Source organism: Pimephales promelas, chromosome 22 (genome assembly GCF_988280905.1).
Source record: "Pimephales promelas chromosome 22, fPimPro1.hap1.1, whole genome shotgun sequence".
In the NCBI taxonomy this organism is placed as follows: Eukaryota; Metazoa; Chordata; class Actinopteri; order Cypriniformes; family Leuciscidae; genus Pimephales; species Pimephales promelas.
Window position 1 is genome coordinate 15210176 of NC_142790.1, and position 27576 is coordinate 15237751.

At 35.1% G+C, this 27576-nt stretch overlaps 3 protein-coding genes across 4 annotated transcripts; 2 read left to right on the forward strand and 1 right to left on the reverse strand.

Moving 5' to 3' along the window:
- Positions 1–273: 273 nt before the first annotated feature.
- On the reverse strand, positions 274–11788 carry dcaf11 (ddb1 and cul4 associated factor 11). Its single transcript, XM_039666697.2, has 15 exons — positions 11550–11788; positions 10281–10467; positions 10015–10142; positions 9437–9555; positions 9159–9223; positions 8833–8933; positions 7137–7283; positions 6989–7043; positions 6324–6392; positions 5471–5528; positions 4800–4985; positions 3349–3502; positions 3079–3231; positions 2883–2989; positions 274–1119 (listed from the first exon to the last, which is right to left on the reverse strand). Exons 2-15 carry the CDS (start codon positions 10454–10456, stop codon positions 1012–1014), a joined length of 1626 nt encoding a protein of 541 aa, XP_039522631.1. The 5' UTR covers positions 10457–10467; positions 11550–11788; the 3' UTR covers positions 274–1011.
- Positions 11789–13140: 1352 nt separating this feature from the next.
- eloca (elongin C paralog a) lies at positions 13141–14908 on the forward strand. 2 transcript variants are annotated; one of them, XM_039666699.2, is made up of 4 exons: positions 13141–13224; positions 13939–13966; positions 14176–14319; positions 14455–14908. In XM_039666699.2, exons 2-4 carry the CDS (start codon positions 13963–13965, stop codon positions 14643–14645), a joined length of 339 nt encoding a protein of 112 aa, XP_039522633.1. In that variant the 5' UTR covers positions 13141–13224; positions 13939–13962; the 3' UTR covers positions 14646–14908. The 2 variants fall into 2 exon arrangements, with proteins under 2 accessions (XP_039522633.1, XP_039522632.1); XM_039666698.2 differs by having other exon boundaries at positions 13142–13224; positions 14173–14319.
- Positions 14909–15798: 890 nt separating this feature from the next.
- Positions 15799–27576, forward strand: ube2wb (ubiquitin conjugating enzyme E2 Wb). The gene is made up of 6 exons (XM_039666700.2): positions 15799–15913; positions 16991–17082; positions 22569–22671; positions 24589–24744; positions 27136–27211; positions 27301–27576. The coding sequence occupies exons 1-6, from the start codon at positions 15899–15901 to the stop codon at positions 27312–27314; spliced, it is 456 nt and encodes a 151-aa protein (XP_039522634.1). The 5' UTR covers positions 15799–15898; the 3' UTR covers positions 27315–27576.

Genomic DNA, 27576 nt, shown 5'->3' on the forward strand with positions numbered 1-27576 from the left:
AATATTACGGACTCCACGTTTGAACAGTATTGTATGTGTTCACAGATCAAGTTAAGAAAAGAGCATGTTCTCTTTAGTTTTACCTACAATCATTTCAATTTAGCAAACTCTTGAACAGACAATGTGAGACACTGTGGCAATGCGAGTACATAAAATCTGACCTCCCCATAAATTGTTTGAAAAATTATTTTGATTGCATGTAGGACATGAGAAATTGGCTTAAAATGCAACCCAACTGTATTGCTTGCTGATTTATAGTCCAAACAAACAAAGTTGTGCGCATACGTTTAATTATTCTTGTAAAACAATTCTGAGTGTTTCAATGAATTCTAAATGCACGTGAATCATACACAAATCAAACATCCACGCATAAAGAAACACACTCCCACACCCATAAACCCACGACTATATCTCCACACACACTTTTAACACACATTCAGTTTTGACAAAGTTTTTTTTTTTTTTTTTTACATTGTACTACAAAATCAAATCCTGAACATTAATAGCAATAAAATATCGTACAATATTTAGAATTATTCCCAGAATTCTTTTTGCACTTTTAGAAACATGTCCATTTTGTCTAAATTATTTTGCTATATTACCGTACAGCAATTTTTCAAGCAAAGCAGTTGTTTTGTGCCTGTCTGAATTCATGCGTCCTGTATATCGGTGAAATTCACTTTCACTAAAGCTTAAACCTGCAGTTAAAAGCTCACCTCCGAGCTGAAAAAGAGGTGTAACAGTAGGCGTAAAAGAAAAACGCCCTGTCCATTAATTAAATGTCAATGATTCTTTTAGCTTAAGCACATTTGTATCATCTCTTGTGCCGGTAGGAGGAGCAATGTGGAATCAAACAAAAAACACTTGAAGATCCTGCCAGACACTATATCAGTGTGATTTTACTAAATTCTCTGCTCAAAATTAGTTGTCTTTTGTGATTTATTTCCCGTTTCTCTTTATTCCTTCATCATCTCATTCCCGCTGTGACGGCACCATCTAACTCTGATGTCATCAATGGCCTTTTGCTTTCATCTCCGTCACATCCACGTTCATCCTCTCTCTGTCTTTGTCCAGAGGAAGGTTCTGTGTGTGTTCCCACAAACGTATGGCGCCATCCCACTGAGCGAACATGAGAGAAAAGAGTGCCAATGAGTACAGTGTTGATGACGCACTTACATTTTTTTTGTATTTAGGGCTGCAACTAATGGTTATTTAGTGGATTCATCTAATAATTATTTTTGTGATTAATCCATTTATGATTTTCTGATGGTCAAATAATCCTAAAGCATTTCATCTGTCAGATATTTTAACACCCAACAGAAATCTTAAAGGGTTAGTTCACCCAAAAATGAAAATTCTGTCAGTATTTACTCACCCTCATGTTGTTCCAACCCCGTAAGACCTTCGTTCATCTTCGGAACACGAATTAAGATATTTTTGATGAAATCTGAGAGCTGGATCACTCCTGCATACTAGTCCATAGGCTTCTTGAGGGATTGAAACTTGCCGGCCTCAAAGTTATTAGAGACATCGTTAAAATAGTCCACGTGACTCCAGTGGCTCAATCTTAACTTTATCAAGCGACGAGAATACTTTTTGTGCGCAAAAACAAACAAAACAATTCTCTTCCTTCTCTTTGGGCAGTTAGTCAGTTAACGTAGTGTGATAGTACGTCACTTGTATGCTCACTGTTGGCCCACGCTGGTCATGTGTGTGATGCGTGTGACGTACAACAACAGATCAGACGCTGTTAAACTAGTGAACTCACTCGAGGCCCACAGAGAAGGATATGAATAGTTGAAATAAAGTCGTTATTTTTGTTTTGTTTTTGCCCACAAAAAGTGTTCTCGCCGCTTGATAAAGTTAAGATTGAGCCACTGGAGTCACTTGGACTATTTTAACGATGTCTTTAATAACTTTTCCAGGCCGGCAAGTTTCAATCCCTCAAGAAGCCTATGGACTAGTATGGTGGAGTGATCCAGCTCTCAGATTTCATCAAAAATATCTTTATTTGTGTTCCAATAAAAAAAAAAGTAAATACTGACAGAATTTTCGTTTTTGGGTGAACTAACTCTTTAAACGCTTTGTAACTGAGTGTAGAAAGTACGTCTGGCAGCTCTGGTGAATCTTCGGATAATTTCTTGCTCTCCGTGAGTAATTTACCCCTCAAGCCGCCTTTCCCCTGCACACGACAAAAGACCGCCGTCGGACCGGAAGTCATTAATTTCCAATGGAGAGTCGTATGGGAGCTCCGATCATATGCGTATGCGGAAAATTCGGATCCGTTTTGAGCTTTGGATCCGTTGAAATATCTGAACATCTGCGGCTAGACCGTATGCGACCGGCCAACCGGAAGTGATGTATTCTAATAAAAACTATGAGCGCGAGGCTAGAATTACCAATATTTTAACTCTTTAATGTTTTTCTGTAAACGCTCGCTCTGTAAAATGTTGGTTATAATTAACTATAGCAGAAAATATATTTTATAATTATTAAACCAATATTTATACTACTATATTTTTATTTCAGATGAATTGAGGGTCATTTGTTTTGTGTAGATATATTCATGCATGCATTACATTTATTAAAATCATTAATTTTACCATTGTGAATATCCTAGGGTAACGGTTGCTTCACGACCAATTTCAAAGTTCTGTGCGACTGACACTAGGGGGCGAAATGCGACAATCGTATGCGAATGTCGTGTGCAGTGGAAAGGCGGCTTCATGATTATACAGTCAGTGTGTCTCTTACATTATATGAACTTGACAGACAACTATTTGACGTGGTATACAACTATTTGCATTCCAAGCAAATCGACACATCAATTATGTCCACATGTCGTAACAGCCCTTATAGTATTAAACGGTGCTTTTACTTACAGAGCTGCTGACCATGTTGTTGTGATACGGGTGCCAGCTGACGTCCCTCACACATGCGTCATGATTAGACAATTTGCACTCGACGGCTCCCGTCAACACGTTGTAGACTACCAAAAAGACGAAAGGAAATGAAAACAGGCACATTTGAATAATACGACTGTTTCGCACCTTGTTGTGCATTTTGTTATCAACTTACTGACGATTTTGCCTGTTGAACAGCCTGTGTAAATAAACTTCTGTCCAGTTGTGAATTCCGGGGAAAAACGGCACCGAATGAGCGTGTGCAAAACCCCGTGACCCCTGTAGGTCATCACAGAGGTGTCACCGCTCAGCTTATGCCTCTTTAGTGCTGCAGGGCAACAAAATAACGAGTGAAAACAGGTGCTTTGTGTTTATGTGTACAATTAAGGTTGTAAATAATTAAGGTTGTCTATTAAAGTTCCTCTAGCATGCTACTGTAACACACCTCTCTGGGGAACCTGCTGCCAGCGGTAGTCCCAGTTTTGTTGTGTGACAGCGAGTCGTGATGCCGCGAGTCCTTCTTTGGGTGAAAACTTCCTCACGTCCCACAGCTTAATGCTCTGATCTTTGGAGTTGCTAATCAAGTATCGAGCGTCGCCCTACAGGACAACATGTAAAAGCTGCTTAAAAAGTGCTTGAAGGGAAGCAACTAATGTATTGCAATTATATTCAGAGGGCAATAGTGGATTTTCTGCAACTGTACAACAGGATTTGATGCTTTTTGAGAACAGTTCTGCTCTTTAACTTTTTAATTACCTTCATCTTGTTCGCTGTGACATATACTATATGGCCAAAACTGTTTGTTTTTAAGCAAATGGGTGCAGCTGGAATAGTAAAAGCCATTAAATAGAAGTGTGTATCCACATATTTTTGGCATGTAGTTTAAATAAATACTTCATATAAGGTAGCTACACAAAAGGCTTCTCTGATATCTTGAGTGTACGGTTATGGAGGACCAGGACCACTTAACAATACAATACAGAAATCAATCAATCAATCAGTGCATTCATTTAAAAAAATAAATGTAAATTTTGTTATATTATTAATAATTACATTAGTAATAATATCCATGTTTTAAAATGTAGTTAAAATGTATTTTAAATTTAAAAATTTAAATTTTGACACGAAACGAGCAGTTTGACTGAGAAAACGAACAGTATTTCTATCGTTTTTACCTCTTGTAACCAGTCACGTCCAAGTGATCTGAAGGCATGGGCGTTTTGCTCTGCGCAAGCGCCGGAAGTGATCTCTTGCGCGGTTGCGAAGAAAAATCAACGTTGTCTGTTGATATATCGAAATCGTCTTCCATTGCAATTTCCTGTACATCTAAATATGTTTAGATCTACACAGTGAAGGGTAACACTTCTGAAATCTCTGTGTAAACAATGAGTGACGTACACGCACGAGAGATCACTTCCGGGGCTTTCCGGCGAGGACGTGAATATGATTACAAGAGGTAAAAACGATAGAAATACTGTTCGTTTTCTCACACAAACCGCTCGTTTCGTGTCTTAGTCCATCAATGTGTACTTACATTTACGAGTCATTAAATTATGTTTAATTTGGACTTCTCTGTGCATGCTCTTTGAGGTGGACCCCCTAAACCTTCATTATATGACTGATAGACAACGGTTTGACCGAAAAATATCAAAATTGAAACTACTGCGGAAACAAAGACACCTACATCTTGGATGCCCTTGAGTTAAGCTAAAACATATCAAAAATTAATTTTAAAGTTAACTATCCCTTTAAACTAGAACTGTAGAGCGTATTGCACTGTGGTGATTTATAACAATAATTTAGCTTACATTTACACCTGTAAAAGAATTGTGCAATGGAATAACTGTATTGTAAATCACAGTGTCTGGACAATGACAGTATGGATTGCTATTACACCTTGCTGTGTATGAAGGTGATTCCATCTCTGTGTCCAGCCAGTTGACCCACAGGCTGTGGTCTGTCTTCTCTGAGTGTACGTCTGTCCCATACTTTACAAAGAGCATCATCACTGCCTGAGAACAGCAGCTGCGATGAACTGTCTGCAAATGCCACAGCATTCACGTCATCCTCATGAGCATCAATCTGAAAGATTAAGAGATAAAAAAAATAAAGAAATACATATGAGTCATTCTACAGAGGGCAATGTCTGGATAATGTTCTCACTAAATCTGTCATGCTTTATCAAAGATCACATTCAGTTTAGAGGCGAAAGACCTTTGCTTTGATGCACTGAGACCGGGAAGCTGTAAAGGTTATGCAAGGAATAAGATCACAGGATGGCTGAGATTTATAACAGATTGACAGTAGAGCTAACTTATTTTGAAAAAGAAATAACGATCCATTAGAAGGTAAAAATCACATTAATCCAAGGGGAAAAAAGCCCACAAATATAGTAATTCAGATGCCAATGGAAGAGAACAAGTGAAGCAGGTGAAAGGTGACAAAACCTTTTTGGGTTTTCATTTACTGATGATAGGGTTTTTGTCACTTTTTAATACTCTAAATACAATTTTTATCTGTAATGCGTGTTTTTCTTTTTCTACGACTTTACAACATGTGAACCATACCTTTAGAGTTCTCTTGTTTTGTTCACGATCAAACACATACAGGCAGCCATCGTTTGCACTGTTTGATAGAGATAAAGGTATTTCAGGAAGAGTAGAAGAGTATTTTAGACATACACTTTATTTTTTCGAGTTAAGGTAGGTAGTTATTATACCTGTTGATAGATAGATGGATAGATAGATAGATAGATAGATAGATAGATAGATAGATAGATAGATAGATAGATAGATAGATAGATAGATGGATAGGTGGATAGATGGATAGATAGATAGATAGATAGATAGATAGATAGATAGATAGATAGATAGATAGGTGGATAGATGGATAGATGGATAGATAGATAGATAGATAGATAGATAGATAGATAGATAGATAGATAGATAGATAGATACAGACAGACAGACAGATAGATAGAGACACAGACAGATAGATAGAGACACAGACAGACAGACAGATAGATAGATAGATAGACAGACAGACAGATAGATAGAGACACAGACAGATAGATAGACAGACAGACAGATAGATAGACAGATAGATAGATAGATAGAGACACAGACAGACAGACAGATAGATAGATAGATAGACAGACAGACAGATAGATAGATAGACAGACAGACAGATAGATAGATAGATAGATAGATAGATAGAGACACAGACAGATAGATAGACAGACAGACAGACAGACAGACAGACAGACAGACAGATAGATAGATAGATAGATAGATAGATAGATAGATAGATAGATAGATAGATAGATAGATAGATAGATAGATAGATAGATAGATAGATAGATAGATAGGGAAGTTGAGTTATTAAAGGACAAGTATGATGGCCATAGTATAAGATACTGACCCGCCTAAAATCTCTTTTCCATCTGTGGATGCTGTCAGTGAGAAAACACAGAACCTCCTTTCATCAGGACTGAAAGAAGAAAAGACTCATGTCAGCATCAGCAACATTGAACATGAAAAACTACAGTCATTTCTTTGGCAGTTAAATATACCTGATAGGCTATCTTGAAACAAATACAAATCTTTGAACATAATAAAGTATTTCCATTCACACAGCTCTACCTGACTTGGGGATGAACAGAGCAAGACCAAACCTCTAAAAGCATAATATTACAATTATGACAGCATTATCACAGCATAGTCACTAAATGTCATGCAATGCAGAGAAGATGTCAAAATGGTTATGTGAATTTAATGGGAGAGGCAAAAAGACACGCTGGAAAAGTCATCAATTGGCATTATTAGCATAGTTATGACAGTTTACTTAATTTAAATATAGGAGGGTTGCTGTTCTTACATATCGAGAATCGAGTGTTACTTTTGCAACACTTCCTTCAGATTTCACTTTGCCAGCGTGTTCGATTTTGGTTAGCTCACAGTCATGTGATGTTGTTGTAATGAACGGTTATGGAAATCTAATCTACTGTCTGTCATCCACATGAAGAGGAAGCGTACCGGTGATTACCTGAATTTTAATGCTATAATGTACTATGAGGAAACACTAACTTGAGGTCCAGAGCGGTGTGTGTTTCATTGTCCCCATCTACACTGCACACATGAACTAAAGAAAGAGAGAGCACATACACATGTGCATTAGAACAGTCAATGACAGCAGTGGCAACAAGACAGCTTAAGTGACCTGTCCCTGTCTTACTGTAGTCAGACCAACTGGAGTAAAGCACACAACGTGCATCAGGTGTAAAACACACATCCAGAATGCTCCAGCCCACGTCTCTGGCCTTCACTGTCTTCTTTAGAGCAAAACGACCCCTGCTAGTATCATATAACCTGATATTCTGGTCTATAAAAACAGAGACAGAAAAAATAGGTTATAAGTCATGGACTATCATTCAAAAGTTTGGAGTCAGCAAGTTATGTTTTTGAAAGAGGTGTCCTAAGCCTGGGCCATCGTTTCACAATAGAAAACTAAACTAAAGAGACTAAACAACAAAATAGTTTGCAACTTAAATAGACATTGAAAAGTGCTTGTGTATTGACACAATTTTAGTTTAAAAGAATACAAAGACATTTTATCAGTAATTACTTATGGTGAAAAATAGCACACCCTGGACAAAGATTAGACTTTCTAGAGTGCATGTGTCGATCGCCCGCGTTCACAGAAATATTTTCAATTTTAATATATTTTATAAAACGATTAGTTCCAATCCTTGATCCTCATTGGCCGATAGCTGATTCTAATGGGCTCTATGCACGGCTGCTCGATAACTTCCGCCGATCGTAGAGTCCAATACAATATCCAGAATTTATATTGAATTTTATACTCCATGGTTATACTAAAGAAACGTTAGTCACAAAAACAGACAAAACAGACACCCCTCGTTGTGTTTATGCTTCTTTTTAAAATTATATTAAATAATCATAACTATATATAAAATTACATCTAAACATATAAAAGTTTCGTTTCAAAGACTGGAGGACAGTAAATTTTGAAGACTCTGCCATAATCCTGTTTTCCCCGGTTTTCCTCCGCTTTAATCTCCACAACCGGAAACTGACGAGCATCCTTACGTCAAATGTGGAACTTATGCGTGCATATAGCCCATTGGTCGATATTCATGATAAAGCACGACTATGACCGCTTCATCCAAAGGTTCTATTTATCACTGCGCAACACTGCAGTTCCTATGTTGTTTTTATTTGAGCTTTCATGGATATTACACATTGAAACGTTGTTGCTGTTCACGGTCAGGAACTATTTTTTTCTCGAGGAAAGAAGGCTTTTAGTGGTTTTACGTTATGAAAGTTGCACGAATACATATTATTTTTACTTTAATATTTTTATTGTGTGGTAACCGTGTTATAAAAGCAAGGCAAGTGCTGTATCGTGAATAAGTAACGGCTGTAGGGGTTACTCCACTTCACGTCGTGCCTAACAACGCCCTTCAGCCGTTACTTATTCACGATACAGCACAGCCTCTCACCTTATTGCTTTTATAAAATGCATTTTATTCCTGCAAAGCTAAATTTTCAGCATCATGACTATTTCTTATTATTATCTAAGTTGAAAACAGTTGTGTTGCTTAATATTTTGGAGGACTGTTCAAGATTATTTGATAGGTATAAAGTTAATTTGAAATAGAAATCTTTTGTAACATTATAATTGTCTTTATTGTCATCAATTTCATTGTTATTTAATTTAATTGTTCAATTGTTAACAATTTAAGTTAACAAAATTAAAATGAACAAAACTAACATTAAAGACAGAAATGTTTACACCACAGGACTTTAGTAGAGCTTTGTTATGTACTTGAACATGTCTGAGATGTGCATTTGGAAAATACTAAGCATAAAAACAACACTAATAACAAAGTCTTGATTTGCAATTTCACCTTGGCATGCAGACAGGAACATGTTTCCCTCATCACTGTAGACTCCACAAAAAACTTTCTGCTGATAAGTGTCCTTGTAAACCACATGATTGGGCAAGAAACTATGAAGAAACAAATATGGATTACTACATGTTTGCAAAGACTGATTTTAGGTTTTAGAAGGAGAAAGAATTCGAAATGTGAAAATATCTGTGCCAGTGTATCTCTGAGTATCTATGCCCGGTTTCATAAAGCACCTTAAAACAATATTAGTGACTCCACTGACACAATTGAATAATAAAATAAGCACTATTATTGTTGTAGCACAGCATTTATATTACACTTACTGTGAGCGGATACGGCTGCACTCTCCATGAGAAAAACTTGACCCACGACAACGTCCCTGTTCCCGCTTTAGAAAGAAATACACAGATAAATTATAGCAAATTGTACACTTCTGAACTCAACTATGCATATTTTTTGATAATTTGGCTGCAGCCACATGTGAAAATATAAATTTTCTGAATTCCTTATCATAGCTGATAACTCAAATAACTCCGACTCATTGTATTGTTAGTAGAAATATCCTGTAAATGAAAGATACACAAGTATAAACACATCTTACCTCTGCCAGCATATGTGTGAAACTGTATCTGCCCTTTAAGCCTGAGGAAGCAGTGGCAAGCATGATCTGAGTGTGGATCTCACTGCGGTCCACTTCCTGTGTGTCTGGTTGGGCATCCACTGAGTGAGAATAAATAAGGCATAGTAAATTACCACAGAAGTGTGTATGCAGAGGTATTCATGGCACCATTTCTCACTTTTATAGACAGAAAACTAGGCCAAAGAGGCTGTTGATTCTTTTAAATTATTTTTTTTTCTTTTACTTGATTATTTTAGATTTTTTATATTAATGGTTGAATATATCCTTGTAAATGATCCTCACTTTTCTAAATAACAACGAAGGCAGGAATTGAGTCTGTGCACACCGAGTTTCTACAGAATATTAAAACAAAGTGTTAATAATGAGTCCCAGAAGCTTTAAATACCTTTAGCGTAAGCATGGATTGCTTTGTCCTGCTGTGGGACACTTCCTCAAGATTTAATTTAGAGCTTAATTTTCTTACAGTTTCCATACACTGAGCTAGTAGCAACTAAGGGCTAAATGTGTTGGCAATTGTGCATAGAGTGAATTATACTTACCTGGAGGATCATATCGATGTCCTAACCGCCCATCCCAGGCCCCATCGCTGTCCTCATCAGAGTCTGAATATGACTGCACAAGCTGCAGGCCTGTCGCTCCACTTCCATGGACCAGGCGCACCTGGCCCCTATAGTAGAGGAAAAAAAAGAAACAATTTGAAATATCAATTTGAATAAAAAAAGAGGAAGTGGTAGGGTTGCAAAACGTGTATAAAATGCAGCCGAGGAAAGGGTATCTCTAAATAAATGTCATGTGGGTTTTTTACCTCCGCAGTAGGTACGCCAGAACTTGAGCTAAGTCAACGTCCTCTTCAGATTCTGCCTGTCTCTCTGCCTGTGTGTTACCCGTCTGATTAGAGTTCTGGTTGGGTTCGGGTTCTGACTGGTCTGGGTTGTTACCAGAGCCCCGACCGGACATCCCAGAACTGGACTGAGAGCCCATAGACTGATTGTCTGGAAAAAAAAAAATACTTATTTAGTCATAAGCAATTCAGAAATTCACATTCATGACATTATAAAAAAGCAAAATACAAGGCTAGAATTTCCTTAAAGACATTGAACACCAGTAATTAAGTGAATAATATGACATACGCTCAAACAATAAAACATTTTTAGCATCATTATTCTTCAGTGTCACATTATCCCTTTAGAAATCATTTTAATATACTGATTTGCTGATTTAGAAACATTTCCTATTATCAATGATGAAAATGGTTGTGTTGCTTAACATTTTTCAGGATTCTTTGATGAATAGAAAGTTCAAGAACAGCATTTTTTTGACGCAAAAATCTTTTGCAACATCATAAATGCCTTTACTTTCACTTTTGATCAATTTAATGCATCCTTGCTGAATTAATATCTTTCAAACAAACTTCTTTCTGGACAACAGCGTACTTTAAATTAGTGCCAAAAAAGATAGAAAGATGGACTTTAAAATGGCTTTGTTGTGCATTTTAACATGTCTGAGATGTGGATTTGAAAAATACTAAAGCATAGATAATTTAAAGAAAAGATACGAAGCATTTATTATAAATAAGGCAAGGATTATTAAGATATTGAACATCATATTTTAGTATTACTGCAAAAAAAGAGGATATACACCCAAGATATACCTGTCTGTCCATAAAGTTGTGATTAACATGTCACAATGCATTTTATATCACGAAAAAAACACTGATGTTATGCATTTATTGAGGGAGTGCGTCAGTACTTTTGTCTTGAGAAATTTTAACACGAAAGAGGCGATTTAAATTAGGTAACGTTAAACAAATGCTGACATGCAGCTGACAAAAGTCTGTGATATAACTGACAGCCGACCATGCTAAAATGACAGGCTAGAATTGCAAACAAACAGCAATTGACATGGGGCGAACACTTCATATAGTGGTAGTATATTTACAAACTAAGAGTTTAAAAGAGCAAAATACGTAAAACCATCCTAATTACAGTAAATATATATCCAAAACAACATTTTGTTTAAAAGTTAGCGCTCACGCTAGCACACTGTAAGCGACCTACAAAAGAGAGACACCTACCAATTTATTTGATAACAGCGCTTTGACAGCTCTTTTACTCCTTTGTTTTCTTCCTGCAAAACCTCGGTAAATAACCACAAAATAGTGTTGTCAAAAATGAAGCTTGTAAACGTGGGAGTTCAGTATCCCGAGCGATTCTATTTCCCTGAGTTGTTTTTAAGATTCTCCTGGTTCGTAACGCGCCATGTTGTTTACGATCTCGAGAATCGCCTTCCTCTGGTCACATGACCCACTCAGAGCACACACACACTAAAATAATAGAAACAGTACATTGACATAAGAGAATGTGGGTCATTGACAGTGAAGCCGTGTACTTTTTTTAAAAATATTTATTTTCCAGCCAAAAAACCTTTAGCACTGTACTACAAATAGGCAGAAATAGCCTGCTTTGTCATGGCCTTGCTCCCCAAAAAATCCAAATGTGCTATAGTGTCCTTACTAAAATGTCAACTGCTAAACTACGTTTAGAAAAAAAAAAAAAAAACTAGCAACAATACACTAAGCTATATTTGACAAAAAAATTGCTAACTTTCTTAAACTACCATATTTGTAGCTTTAATAAATTGGCTTTAAAAACATTAAATTTAGCCTTCTGTATGTTCTATAGAAAAATAACTACATAGAACAGAAATAAGTTTTAGCTTTCATGAGCCTAATTACCAAAAAGAAAATTTGATATTATTTATAATTATTAATTATTTATTATATTATAATAATTATTATATTATAATTATTATAATTATTATTAAATAATTATTATTAAGGACCTATAGTAGCAAAAGTCAAAAGATAAGATCTTAAAATACCATTTCCTGTTTTGAAAGAAAAAGACCTGTGGATGACTCAAGCAAGACCTAGCAAGACTCAAATCATCAGTCACCATTATACTGAGCACTGAGCAGTGACTCCATCAGATGCCGTCAGTCTTGACGATTTTGGTTGATAGTTGTTGACACAACCAGAAACAGAGGGAAAGTTTGCATTCCCAGACAGTCCTGTTGACTCTGGATACACTTTTAAGTTCAAAGCAGCAGTCCACAACAGATAATCTACAGGGAAAATGTTACTTTAAAAAATATTAATCATTGTCATGAATAAAAATCGTTATTTTGTGTGGAAAATGTATGCCTTTTTTACTTTTTGTCCAAAAATTCACTGAAATTCATATGACCCACCCCACAGTCATGAAAATGCAGTACTTAATTATGACCAATAATGCTATGGAAAGAGAAATCATATCAAAATTTTGTATTTTCATATCAAGATTTTATATTAGGGCAATTTTTTTTTAATGGATGTTAGTTCTGTTTCTAGTATGGGTACAATTTGCACCTGCTGTTGGCCTTTTTTATTTTTATTATTATGTTGTTGTTTTTTTGTGCTATTTATATGTAGAATGCAACTAAACTAAGAACTAAATCTGCAGTGTGAGTTTCTGCGCTTACCTTTGTTAGAATAACTTGTATCAGTATATTAGAATTACATAATTATTTCAAGTTATTTAATTAATTTCTAATGTTTCCGAAGATTGTGCAAAATTAAATCCCATTTTTGAATTTCACACGCCATGGTTCAATTACACATAGGGGGACTTTTATTTATGAGGGACATTTTTGAACCGGAAGTGTTCAGTTGTACTCAGCGCCTGTGTTTCTCAACTTGTTGTAAATTCGTGGTAAGTGTGACAGTTGTACATTTTTTATTCACAATAATATAGATTGGTATTAATTGATCCACTCAGAGAAGAAACGATGTGATATTGCGATTTATCGTTTTCAAAATTATTCGTCAAACGCCCCCTGCTATTTACTGTTTTGACCGTGACAATGTTCACTTATGAGACTGTTTAAAGAATAAGAACACATGAAATGGCCAAGTACAGCAAAAGAGAATAATTACATAAAATAACTAATATTTCGAGAAGACTTTCGCGGTTTTGGTTACTGTTCACGCGTTAATAAGTAAAAAAACCCTAAGGTTTCGTTTGTTAACATTAGTTAATGTATGTTAATGTTACGAACTAACCATGCGCAATACATTTGTTACAGTAACTTATCTGTTAATCTTTGTTAAAGTTAGTTCATAAAAATAGTGCTGTTGTTCATCGTTTGTTTATGTTTCTTAACTTTTGATTTGAATAATGTATTAGTAAACGTTGAAATTAACAAAGATGAATAAATGCTGAAGAAGAGCAGTTCATGTTAAGTAATGTAGTTAATTTAATATGAACTAATAAAACCTTATTGTAAAGTGTTACCAAAAAACCTAATAAGGATTCAACCTGGTCATCATATAATATCTCACAATTTTGTTTGAAATTCATAACTTTCTATTTCTCTCTCCTTCACATATGCTGACTAATAATAATTGATTATTCTGTTGTTTGCAGGAATAACACAGTGCCTGTGAAACAATGGGTTTGTATTGGACTGTTATTTATTTGCAAATAGGAAACTGTACTGTCTTGATAAGCTTGTGTACTATTTGCAGAGATGCTTTTAATGGTTGGATCCTCATCAATTCATTATTCATCCATTCATTCTTGTCAAAATGATCTGTTCTGGTAAATGTGAGTCGGTTTAGCTTTCATTTACCCCTAAAGTGTTCATATAACATTTTCCAGCAGATATTGAAGAAAGGACTTTTGGTGGTTGTGAGGGCCCAGATGCCATGTATGTAAAGCTGATCTCTTCAGACGGGCAAGAGTTTATTGTGAAGCGAGAGCATGCGTTAACCTCTGGCACAATCAAGGCTATGCTGAGTGGACCTGGTGAGTATGGAACATGTTCAAAGTCCTGCTGTGCTGAAACAGCATTTGTTTATTGTGGAATTCTTCCATCACTTATTTTTTTGTGATATTTGATTAGAAGGAGGACGTTCTAACATTTTACATGTTTACTTCAAGGTCAGTTTGCTGAAAATGAAACCAATGAAGTGAACTTCCGGGAGATCCCGTCTCATGTTCTCTCCAAAGTTTGCATGTATTTTACCTATAAAGTGCGTTACACAAACAGCTCAACAGAAATCCCAGAATTTCCCATTGCTCCTGAGATTGCCTTGGAACTCCTCATGGCTGCGAACTTCCTGGACTGTTAGATTGGAATAGGAGTATGTGTTATGCCGTGACCAACATTCATGCCATTTGGTTGCCATAATGTTTCAGTGATATTTGAGTTTGTATTTATAAATGATTCGCTTTATTGGTCAATTTAGTTTTTTGTTGTTATGTTGTACTTTGAAATAACTAGAGAGTTTGTTTTGTATGCAGAGTTTTTAAATGTCTTACATTCATTTTGTATTTGCAAGTCGTTTGCAGTTGTCCTCGTCTCGCAAAAGGAATAAATGTGGATGAACCAACACCTCAGAGTCACACCTCTTTTTGTTTTGGCTGTGTCTTTCTGTTTTACAGCAAAAACCAAAAATACATAATGGTGTGCATCTGAACACAGGGTAAAGGAAATAATTTAAATATTTTACAAATATTTATTATGTCCTTCAAATTATGACATGATTATGGCAACATTAAAAGGATGTTGATAAAAAAGTTACCCAAAAATGTTAAAAGTCGCTCCAAACCCAGGTTACTGACTTTCTTCATTCACTGAATAATTAATTAATAGACTTAATATGTATTAATAGATAATAATATTAATGAATTAATATTTAATGAACAAATTAAAAAGATAATACACCAGAAATAATAAAATCTTAAAAATAAATAAATAAATATTGAATACTTCGCCTGAAAAATAAATCTGTATTTTGAAAGTTGTTCAAAAATGTGGCCTTCTTTGCTCTGACAATTTTTTTACAGAATAATTAAATAATGTACATTTATATTTATCAAAAAATTATATATGTTTATTAATTATAACTATTCAATATAATAAACCATTATTAATGAATTAATAATAATTAAAAAGTGTAAAAAAAAATCTGTTTATTGAAAGCAAGTCATTCCAAATGTGACTTTCTTCTGTGACAGACTAATAAAAAAGTAATATACATTTATATTAAAAATAACAATATTTATGAATTACAACTATCCATAATGAATAAACACACGATTAACTTATTACGATTAAAACGAATACTTAAACCGAAAATAAAATTGTTGATATTGAAAGTCTGTCGAAACCCGTGACTTTCTTCTGAATAGTGAAATAGGTATTTATTATTTATTATCGCTATGATTATTTAACATTTAACTAGTATTCAATTATTAGCGTAATTTTGGACTATCATACCTTCAGAGCGTGTTTTCAGAAAACAGGAGCTCTCGTGTGTCACGTGACGGTGACGTCAGTCGCTTTGCGTTACTGTGCGCCACTGATGCAGGGGGATCCATCATGGCGTCGATGCAGGTAAGACCACAGCTGACAACTAACCCTGTTTAATCTATCAATCACTTCTTGATCAGGTGTCGAGTGTGTCGTCTCTGATAGTGTAAATGGTGTTTTTTGGATACGCCTAATAAGGGGATCGAATATTGCTGTGTTATTTCTGAAATCATAACTTGTCCTCCTCGCTGTTTCTGAGCTGTCAGGGTGAGAATTATCGGTGCTTTAAAAGCAACAGCTGGCGAGCAGGACTCACATAAACTACTGATTTACCACAAACACAGTGGATGTAATGAGTAGAATCAACGCTTTCTTACTACAACTTTCAGGTGTTTGCTATTTTAACTGCTTGAAATCATAATATCAATGTCTACTTATTTTTATCCAGCCTTGCAAGGTTATTTGTGACTGCAGACATGACGTTATATTTTCATTCAACTTGACTTAATATTATTCAGCATCACTGTTTTATGTTGAATAGAATTTTGGCAATTACAAAAAATAGGCTATGTTTGTTGCCACACTTCTCAGTGGTTATTATTGCTGTCAAATCGATGAATCGAATCTAACTTAAAAGTTTACACACACACACACACACACACACACACACACACACACATATATATATACACACTCAAACACACAAAACATATATTTATAACCTTTTGTGTGATGGGATTAATCAATTTGCAAATATAATATCTACATTCAAATTAATGTTTTGAAACTGTGAATTATAATAGTTTTACAATACTGTGATGTTGCAATGCACAAATTAGTGCTATTAAATCAATCACATCTAATATAGTTTTTGTTTATGTAATATTTGTGTAGTTAACATATTATTATTATAATTATACACAAACTTTTATGTTAGATGTGATTAATCTTATTGTAATAATATTTTCTTAACAAATATTCAATAAATATTTTTTTTATTTTTCTATTACTTAATGTTTAATTTGAAGAGCTATTTTGGACTGATATATTCCTGGCATATTCTTAAGATTAAGGTGTTTTATTTAATTAATAACCTCTGCTTTAGATTCTTTTTTTTTCTTTCCTTTCTTTGTTCAATACTTTCTCTCAATTTCTCAACAGAAAAGGTTACAGAAAGAACTGCTAGCCTTGCAGAATGATCCACCCCCTGGAATGACCCTAAATGAGAAGAGCGTACAGAACACCATCACACAGTAAGGCCAACACTTCCCGACCCTTTGTTTAATCTTATACCCATGTGTGTGATCACGGTGTACTTATTAACAGGCTGGATTTCTCATCTCAAGCCACCCTGTATCAGGGATTGTCATATTTTAAAGTGAAAAATGACACTTTGCATTATGCTATTGTTGTTTTGTCTCACCCATTGTGGGCATATGTTCTAAATTTTAAACAAAACATTTCCCATGTGGTGTCATGTGTTAGGCTGCTGTGCCCGATGTACAGTGATGTCTGCTCTGACTAATCAAAAATTAAAGCTCGAGAGGGTAGTATTGCTGTAACAAACCTTACTGACCTCTTTTTGGCTTGTGCATGGTCGTATCTGTGTCTAGAAATATATATATAGCAGTCTTTTGAGAAAAAACTGTCACAAGGCAAAAAAGATGCATCACATTGTTCCAGAAAGGATTACATATCTGAATCTCAAATATAATCTAGTCTAGTGCACAGTGGTGCATCTATGTGGAAACGAGCTGACTTCACGTACAGTATGCGTTTATGTCTTTCTGTGCTGCAGTAATAATGAGAATAAATGATTGACATAATTACTCGGTTTCAGAAAGCTAAACTTTGACAGCCAAGGGTTATAAGGTTTTGACAGCCAAGGTTTTCTTTTACGTAACTCTGGTCGGTGTTACGGGAACATAATGTAATGTGGGTTAGCCTATTTTATTCAGCCTTGTAGCCTTGTCTTGGTTCGTGTTTTGTCAAAAAAAATGTCAGGTATGAGCTAAAGTTTAGCAGCTTGCCAAACGTGTTTGTCCTGTCTAATTGGTGTAATTGTTCTAAGTTTTTTGGAGGATGTTATCTGTGATGTAGATTTGATTTGAGAGCAGTTGTGGTGGGTTGAAGCAAGCCCAACCCAATCCAACCTTGTTTTAAGATGCATTTGAACAGTATTACCTGTAGCGATTTGATAACATGTTTCATCATGGTTATACAATTTAATTGCAAATATTTTAGATAACTGCAATAATTGTGCTGATTAATTTCAATCACATATTGGAGGGATGCTGCGATCGATCGGTATCAGACGATAATCACGTTCTATGGGTGTATGGATCGCGATCCTCTCCCTAGTTCAGTAGTCAGGGCACTAATTAGGGCGTCGGCCATTAAAGGGCTGTCTTAATCGCAAAATCCTTCCAGTGCACTGGAACATTCCCTAAAAAATCCCACAATGCATCTTAAAAACCAAGGAGCATCAATACTCAATATGCTCCCTTAACGTAAATTACGTCAAATTTCTGAATCTAAAACCCATGAGCCAACTCAATAAATATAATGAAAGGCAATAGAAGGTTTGTTGAAAAGAACAGGAATCATATTGGACTCCAGGTTTAGCCTATTTCTTGGGGAAATCTTGTTAAAGCCAAAATTTATTGAAGACATTTAATTCGGAATAAAATGTAGCGTCACATTCTTTGATGAGCAAACATTTACCACACTATTTAGATTTTAATTTAGGTCAAATACATGCTATTTTCTTGCATGCATTACTTTAATGACAAGACAAGGGATGTAGCTGTTGTGGAAAAAACTAATAAATAAAATCAGTCACAGCAGCAATCGTTCTCCCCTCTGCTATATTTAAAGGTGCAGTATGTAATGTTGACAGCTAGTTGTTGAAATGGGTACTGCAATTCAAATTAAAATATTGGGCAGAGTTTTTTTTCCCGGCCCCTCCTCAAAAATGGATACAATTTATGTTTAATTATGTTCCTGAAAATTACAATCGTAATTTAGCTCTCTGTGCTGCGCATTTTAGGAAGACAGCTTCCAGAATCACCACGAATTCAACACCTGATTCAACAAGAAACTGTTACTAAAACATGAAGCAGTTCTAACTTTAAAACTAAAGGCAGCTGTTGTTGGGCCACAACCTATAAGTAGGCTAAGATTTAATCATTTTAAATGTGTTTGCATGTTTCAGACGTAATGTTTTAGTTTTATCAAATGCCAGTGCTGGCTTTATAGCCACTTATTTATACTATTTCGTGTCTACAACAAACGCGTACAAACATTTTAGACCTGAAATTGTATATGTACTAATTTTGTAAATGTATTTTTTATGTATATATACTTTGTGGTGTTGTTTTTCGATTTGATCCAAAACGTAAACCAATGCCAACGCTGTTTGTGTGTATAGTAGCCAGTCAGTTTGATGCTATTGTGTAAAACAAACGTGTATAAAGTTGAAAAATATAGGCAAATTACCATTCAGAAATGTTTTGTAAGAGCCGTGTGTGGTGAGGTTCTGCTTGTCTCTCTTCATCGCCGCTTTCTGATTCTGCCTCATACTAGAGATTGAAACTGCAGTATCGACACCATTATTTACATTTGACAGGAACACATGCAACTTTCGCCCATAAAGGTAATGGGCGTGACTTTTCCGGACAACCTGAGCTACAGTTTAGCCAATCACAACAAACCCGCCCAAACTAACCAATCTGAGCCCACTGCCTTTTTCTGAGGGAGTGGTTTCATAGACTCAGGAAGTCAATCAGTCGTTCAAATGACAGAGGAGAAAGCGGCTAATAATAAAGGTGAAATTTATGAAAAATTACTTTTTAAAAAAGAAAAATCACGAATACATGTTATATTGCACCCCATAAACACAATCATGCAAAGAAAAAAAAAAGTAAACCACCCCTTTAAAATTGAAAAGTTATATGAGATATATTATTACTTTTCAAGCAATAGAATATCTCATTACAATATTAAAGTGTGTGTAATTCTGATATGAAGGCAGCATTAGTTTGAAGCGCTTTATGTAAAGCACCTCTCATGTTTAAGTTAACATGGATCGTGCACTTATCCGCCACCAGCTCAATTTGTGTCCTTTTCAGATGTGGTCGCAGCATCAATGTGTACATCGATATAAACGATATTGTCCGATCCTAGGGGAAAACTTTGAAGTTACGTTCCACACAGAGAAGTTCTCTACATATGTGTACTATATATATGTGTATAATGTTACAACAAATTCGCAACTTGTTTGACAAAAACAATGACAACTTGACTGATGTTAGAGAACGTTTCCCAGTTAATAAGTATCAGTCTGTAGACAACAGTTTTACAGCCTGACAACACCTGCTCAGAACAAGTAGTCTAGGCCTAGTCATATTTTCCTTAATACACGATGACTGACATATTGTCACATTATAAACATCTCTCTCTCCAAATAGGCTTAATACTTTTATTAGCACTAGATAAATTAAAGTGTATTGCATTGTCGATTTTATAGGTCACTTTTAAAATCATGTCATATTTTATTATATCCTGGCCAAGGATGCATTAATTATTGCTTCTGTCTTTCAAAGATGTTCGGAAAAAAAACAATTATGAAAAAGCTCATTCACCTTGAGAGGAAAGCCCCCTTTTTGCAAAAATAAACAAAAACACAAAAATCGTAGATTAGAGTTAATGTGACTGATGCTGAATATATATATATATATATATATATATACTGTATATATATTTAAATGTAAAAAAAAATATAATGGAAATTCAAATACAGCTACTGTGACTGATACTGAATATGTAATGCAAATGTAAAAATATAATGGAAATGCAAATTGTTGGATAATTATAAACATGGTATTTTGCTTGTTTATGCCTTCAGTGCAGTGCAGAAAATGATAAGGTCTAAATGTAACTGGCCTCTCTAACAGTACAACTGGCCCCAGCTTGGACCCCCCCCCCCCCCCCCCAGTTGAAATGGTCTAGAATCGCCACTGATCACACCCCTACCATCTATGAAGGCATCTTCTCTCATGTGAAATAATGTTCCATTCAACTAAGGCAGAAATGTGAGCTCCTGTGCCGACGCAGCACTGATGGTCCAGGAATATTTTCACTTTGCCTCTGGAATGTTCTCACTCTTCTGAAAACAAACTGCTGCTGTTGAAATGATAATGCTGTGGCAGGAAAATGGCCTTGTGGATGTCACTTGACTTTATCTGACGCTGCGGTTACTTACAAGAATTTTCTATTTCCAGTTGTTCTGACATTGATATCGCCAATTTAAATGTATGCTTGTATTAGGGGTGTGCTTCTACTAAATTAAGTTGTGATTCATTCATTAAATATGGGTAAATCTGTCGATAATATATTTTTAAATGCATATATATGTATTTGTTACATTTTAGGCTAACATGTCAACATGAAATTATCTGCATTTCTGTTCCCAAAAACTAAAGTTTGTCCATTTAACCAAATTTATATGGCTCTCTGTGCCAGATGTTTCCTCCAGTGATATCAGGCCTTTTATGCTAGTAATCTCTATGCTTTTGCATTAGTGAAGGACACACATGTGAGCTGTGAGCACACAGAGATATTATATCCCAGTGAGTCCCATGTGTCGAGTCAGGAAAATCCCCTCCCTCTTTAGTTTTCTGTCCATTTTCACTCTCACTTAAATACCTTTGTCGCTAGGAAGGCTTGTCTAATTGCTCTCTATAAGTTTATGATAGCCAAAATGACTGAAAATTGACCTGAATATCCCAGAGTGTCTTGGGTCAAGTATTTTCTGCCAGGAAGAGCCATCATCTGTTTGACCGCTGACATAGTGGCACTTCCCTTATTGTGTATATCTGGATATTTAATGGTTGTCTTGTCTTTCATTGCTCATTATTTTGCTACTTCCTGTCTCTCTCTCTTTATGGCTGAAGTTAAAGGTTGTATCAGCGATTGTGGGTAACATCACTTCTGTTTGTGTTTGGAACGAGATCCCAAACAAACCAAATTAGCTCGCCCCTCCCTCTCGTTTCGTGCATCATGAAAAAAACGATCATGCACACGCATTTCTTAAAGCGACAAAAACACACTATTTTCAGATTGACGGTCTACCCAGCCCTCATCCTTTAGCGTCATATAGGTGATTAACAATATTAATGATATTAATTAACAATAACGGGTTCCATGTGTGTAGTATTTCACTGTTTTTTCATATAGCGTCACCTATATGATGCTAAAGGATGAGAATGCGTTGGTCTACTTCAATGATGGCTCTTTCTGTGAGCAGTAAAATGTAAACTTGGCTGCTTTGGATTACAAAGTTTAATGATGTATATAAAATCTGCAGTCGAGCCACGTCATATCCAGCCCGGTCTCATCCCCAAGGCATCATATAGGTGACGGTTTTGACATTGCGTCTACATCTGACACACATGGATGGCACCCTTTATCATCAATGTGAAACAGATTTATATAGGCCAGAAGGCGCGTCCTAGTCACTACCCCAGACCTAAACCTACCCATATTGCAATAATCTTGTGTTTGAAACGATAGTGGACTGAAATGTGTATAGCTGTTATGAACGCATGGGATCAGGTTTTGAAAGAATGACTAGCTGTGTTACAAGTGTAATCAGTTTGGATTTTTTTTTGGCTAAATGTGCACCTAAAGTACCAAAGCGAATAAACAAAGTGTAATGTCTTTCTGCTTGTCTTTACAGATGGATTGTGGATATGGAAGGAGCATCTGGTACTCTTTATGAAGGGGAGAAATTTCAGCTTCTATTTAAATTTAGTGGTCGTTATCCTTTTGACTCGCCTCAGGTAATTCTAAATATTTTTTATTAACTTTATTTGATTCTAAATAAAGTGGATATAATATAACGTAGTCTAAATATATATTTTTAGAATATTTCTTTATTTGCAATATTAATTTTTTTCTGGCCAGTGTTATTTATATACTATTATAGTTTTTTTTTATTAACATTTTGAATTGGCTTTTATTTTCTTTCAGTTTTCATTTAGTAGTTTAGTAGTGCTTAAGTATCTTTTTTAAAAATATATATTTGTAAATGATTTATTGAAATTTTAGATTTATTGGTTATTTTAATATTTTAACCAATACTTATTTCATTTAAAAATCCATTTGGTTTTTCATCTAATAATATTTATATTTTATTTCATTTAAGCTTTCGGTTAACAAAAAATGTAGACAGAGACAACTCAAGTACACAAGTGTGATCGCTCATGGTAACATTAATTTCTCACCCATTTGCTTACACTCAACTACAATCACTCACAGTAGACGGATGTACCTGCTCATTTGCATAAAATCAAACTTTGTGCATTGCTATACTCACTTTAATATTCATTTGTAGTAGCTAAGTTTACATTATAGGGTCAACTAAAGTCTGTTTTGCACCTACAACAGTAAAATAATAGGATCAATCTGCACAAGATTGAACTTGTAGACTGCGGATTTAAAGGCCACATTTGAAGGGATTAGCCCTGATCTTATTTTACATATCAGTCCCACTATAAATAACAGACCGGTAGACCAAATTAGATAAACAAGCGCACATGCCACTTTAGAGTTAAGAACTGCATGACTCTATGGAGGCAGGGACTGTTATAGTCGAAAAAAATCTATTAGAACAAGTGACAGAAATGCTGTTAATGGTTTAGAGCTGATACAAAGTCTAAATGGAGCTAAGGTAAGATGACTTTTACATGTGATAAAAGAAGCACTTAAGATTAAAAGTGACTGATGAACAACCTTTTTGTTCCTGAAGTAGCCCTTGCAGAGTTTGTGTGCATTAAGTGCATTTAATCGGAAGTGAGACACCGGCTGTATTATGATCACGAGCGCTCTATGCTTTTCTGTATGTAAGTCCGGATCTGGCGCCGGCTTCTCATTCAGCCGGCTGTCTCTGTCTCCACCTCCTAATCTAGTGGCCTCATGCCAATTGTGAGGACTAAGCACTGGCTTATGATTTAAAGGGATAGTTCACCCCAAAATTAACATTCTGTCATCATTTGCTCGTCCTTGTGTTGTTCCAAATCCAAACGACTCTCTTTGTTATGTGGAACACAAAAGGAGAAGTTTTGAAGAATGTGCATGCTGCTCTTTTCCATGAAGTGAATGTGGACTGAAGCTCTCAAGCTCTGAAAAGGACAAAAATGAGCATAAAAGCATCATAAAATTATAGTCTATACTAAATGCACTAAATATCAAGTCCTCTGAATTTATATAATAGCTTTGTGGGAGGAACACGTTTTTGTTAATGGAAAATATTGCTTAACCAACATAGTCAAGTCAAATCACCGCTTTATACAATACAGATTGTTTCAAAGCAGCGAAAAAAAAAATCAATGATGCAAACTTCATTAAATATGAGACATTTTAAATTCTGCTGTCATTATTCAGCTGAAACACTTTCTCAGTTCAGTTCAATGACTCTGTAAAGGCCATAATGAAATTAGTTAGCAGAAGACTATAGTGTTATTCATTTGAGTCAGTTCAATGTTAATTCAATTTAGTTCAATTCAATCTGGGTTGGGTACAAGGCAGCTCTCCAGTAAACTGTGGTGTCATCGTCGTTCAAGTTTTCTTCAAGTGTCTATCAATTATCAGATGGTCACCATTTATTGTCATTGTATTGAAAAGAGCAGCTTGGAGCAAGGTAAGCACATATGGTCATATAGTGTACCATATTGAAAGATTTTTTTGTTTTTTGACAGGTAATGTTCACAGGAGACAATATACCTGTCCATCCCCATGTTTATAGCAATGGCCACATCTGCCTGTCCATCTTAACGGAGGATTGGTCACCAGCTCTTTCGGTGCAGTCTGTTTGTCTTAGCATTATTAGCATGCTGTCTAGCTGCAAAGAGAAGGTAAGTGTCTCGCGCTACAATGCAATAGTTTTCTTGATTTGTACTAGAACTGGATAAATTGAGAATCACAGTTTAAATAGAGCTCATGGTTCTCCCACTATTTTGGCAAAAATGTTAATTGCTATAGTTAAAAATGTATGATCTAAATGGTATGATTGTATGACTTTTCACCTACTGTTTTATATTATTACTAAGAATTCTGACATACTTTTACTACTCAGTTCACATGCCTACCATAAACTTTGGAAGCATATTCAGACACAGCGAGCGTTTTTGAACGAATCTCTTGAATGAATGTTTCAATGACAAACACATGTTTTTAACTTGTCGCCATCTACAGGTGTAATATAATTAATACAATCTTTATTTGAAGCATCAAATTACTTTCAAAAGGTGGTTTCTTCTATTTATCACTAACGTAGATATCAGTGTTTATATCCGAACTATAAACCTTTATCCCAGTACTTCTGTGATCATTTAAATTACTGTAACACAGAAATAATGATACTGTCTGGTTGAAAAGCTTGTTTGTGACGCTGTTTCATACCTATACAAATGCTGTCTCTGGATTTGAGTGTTCCCTGTGATCGTACTTGTCAAATGTTTAATACACAAAGCCAAATCGTTGTCATTTAGGGATAAAATCATGTGGGTGTTAACATTGAGATTGCGATCTTTTAGCTTTTGGTTATTGTATCTTTTTTGGATTCTAAAGTTACAGTGCAGATAAATGTGTAAAGATGGCACATTAATATGGGACAGATATGTTTGTTCATAAGTTACAATAGTAAGACATTAACCGCATCACACAGCTATATTTGGTGCCTTTCTGAATCAATGGCTTACTTATTATAAACGTGTCTTAACGCTGACTTTTTGACCGTTTATACGACCTTAGTGACAGGAATTTTTTTAGGCATTTGTAATCGGTTCAATTCGCCCACTTATTCAAACATTTTTCTTGACAAAATGTAAAAGAAACTCCAAAATGCTTAAAAGCTTCATACATTCGCATTGATTTTTGCAAACATTGTCTCTGTAAACTAGTTTCGTATATGTAGTATATACACTACCATTCAAAAGGATATATATATATATATATATATATAAGAAATTAATAATTGATACATTTATACTTTATACTGCAAGGATGCATTAAATTAATTAAAAGTAACTGTAAAGACATTTATAAAGTTACAAAAGTTTTCTATTTTAAATAAATGCTGTGCTTTTGAACTTTTTTTAAGTCATTAAAGAATCATGAGAAAAATTCAGCACAACTGTTTTCTGTGGAAGCTTGTTTCCGCCACTGAATAAAAAAAAGAAAAAAATAATTGCGACTTTTTATCTCACAATTGCGAGATATGAAGTCAGAATTGTGAGAAATAAAGTCGCAATTGCGTGTTATAAAGTCAGAATTGCGGGATACAAAGTCAGAATTGCGAGATATAAAGTCACAATTGCGTGATATAAAGTCGCAATTCTGAGAAAAAAAGACAGAAGTGCGACTTTTTATCTCACAGTTCTGACTTTTTTTCTCACAATTATGAGTTTACATCTCACAATTCTGACTTTATAACACATAATGGCGAGTTTATTAGGGTTAGAGTTATTCAGGCCAATTCTAAGGGGGAAAAAATACTAACTTTTTTCCCCCTCAGAACAGTTCTAAATCTCACAGTTCTGACTTTATATCACGCAATTCTGACTTTATATCACGCAATTCTTTCTGACTTAATAACATGCAATTGCGACTTTATATCACGCAATTGTGACATTGTATATCGCGCAATTGACTTTATATCACACAATTGTGACTTTATATCACGCAATTTTGACTTTATATCACACAATTGTGACTTTATATCTCGCAATTCTGACTTTACATCTCGCAATTCTGACTTTATTTCTCTGAATTGCGAGATGTAAAGTCAGAATTCTGAGAAGAAAAAAACGTGCAATTGTGAGAAGAAAAAAAAGTCAGAATTGTGAGAGAAAAAGTCCTTTTTTATTTTTTATTCTGTGGCGGAAACAAGCTTCCATAGTTTTCAAAATTGATAATAATCAGAAATGTTTCTTGAGCATCAAATCATCATATATGAATGATTTCTGGTTCACGGGACACTGAAGACCGAAGCAATAATGTTGAAAATTCAGCTTTCGGGAGTAAAAATCCATTAAAATGTAAAAGGTTATGTTAAACAAAACATATATCACAATATTACTGTTTTTACTGTATTTTTGATCAAATAAATGCAGCTTTAGTGAGCATAAGAGACTACTTTCAAAAACATTAAAAAAGCAAGCCTTCCTCAAACTTGAATGGTAGTTTATATAAAAATATATATTTATTGTAATTATTTTTATTTATTTATGCTTTTTTCTTTCCAGCGGCGGCCACCTGACAACTCCTTTTATGTACGGACATGTAATAAAAATCCAAAGAAGACAAAATGGTGGTATCATGGTAAGAACTAATGTTTAATTTTAAAATTGCTACAACATTTCTAGTGGAAATGCATTTTAAATGTATTTAATACATGCCTTTTTTCACAGATGATACCTGTTAATATGAACTTTCTAGAACTCCCAGAGGGAAGAAGTCCTACTGACCTATAAAAGCACTTTTTTTTAAATCATATGGTCTCTGAACTTTAACCTTGGACTCAAACTCAAGCATGGACTCAGACCACAAACATGGGAGATGATGTCAGCTGTGTTACCGGTAACCAGTTGGATGCATGTTTAGGGGAGAATAAAAAAAACGATGAAGAATGGAAATACATTTTAGAGAGGATGGAAACGGACCCATCGTTTGTTTGGTGTGGAGAA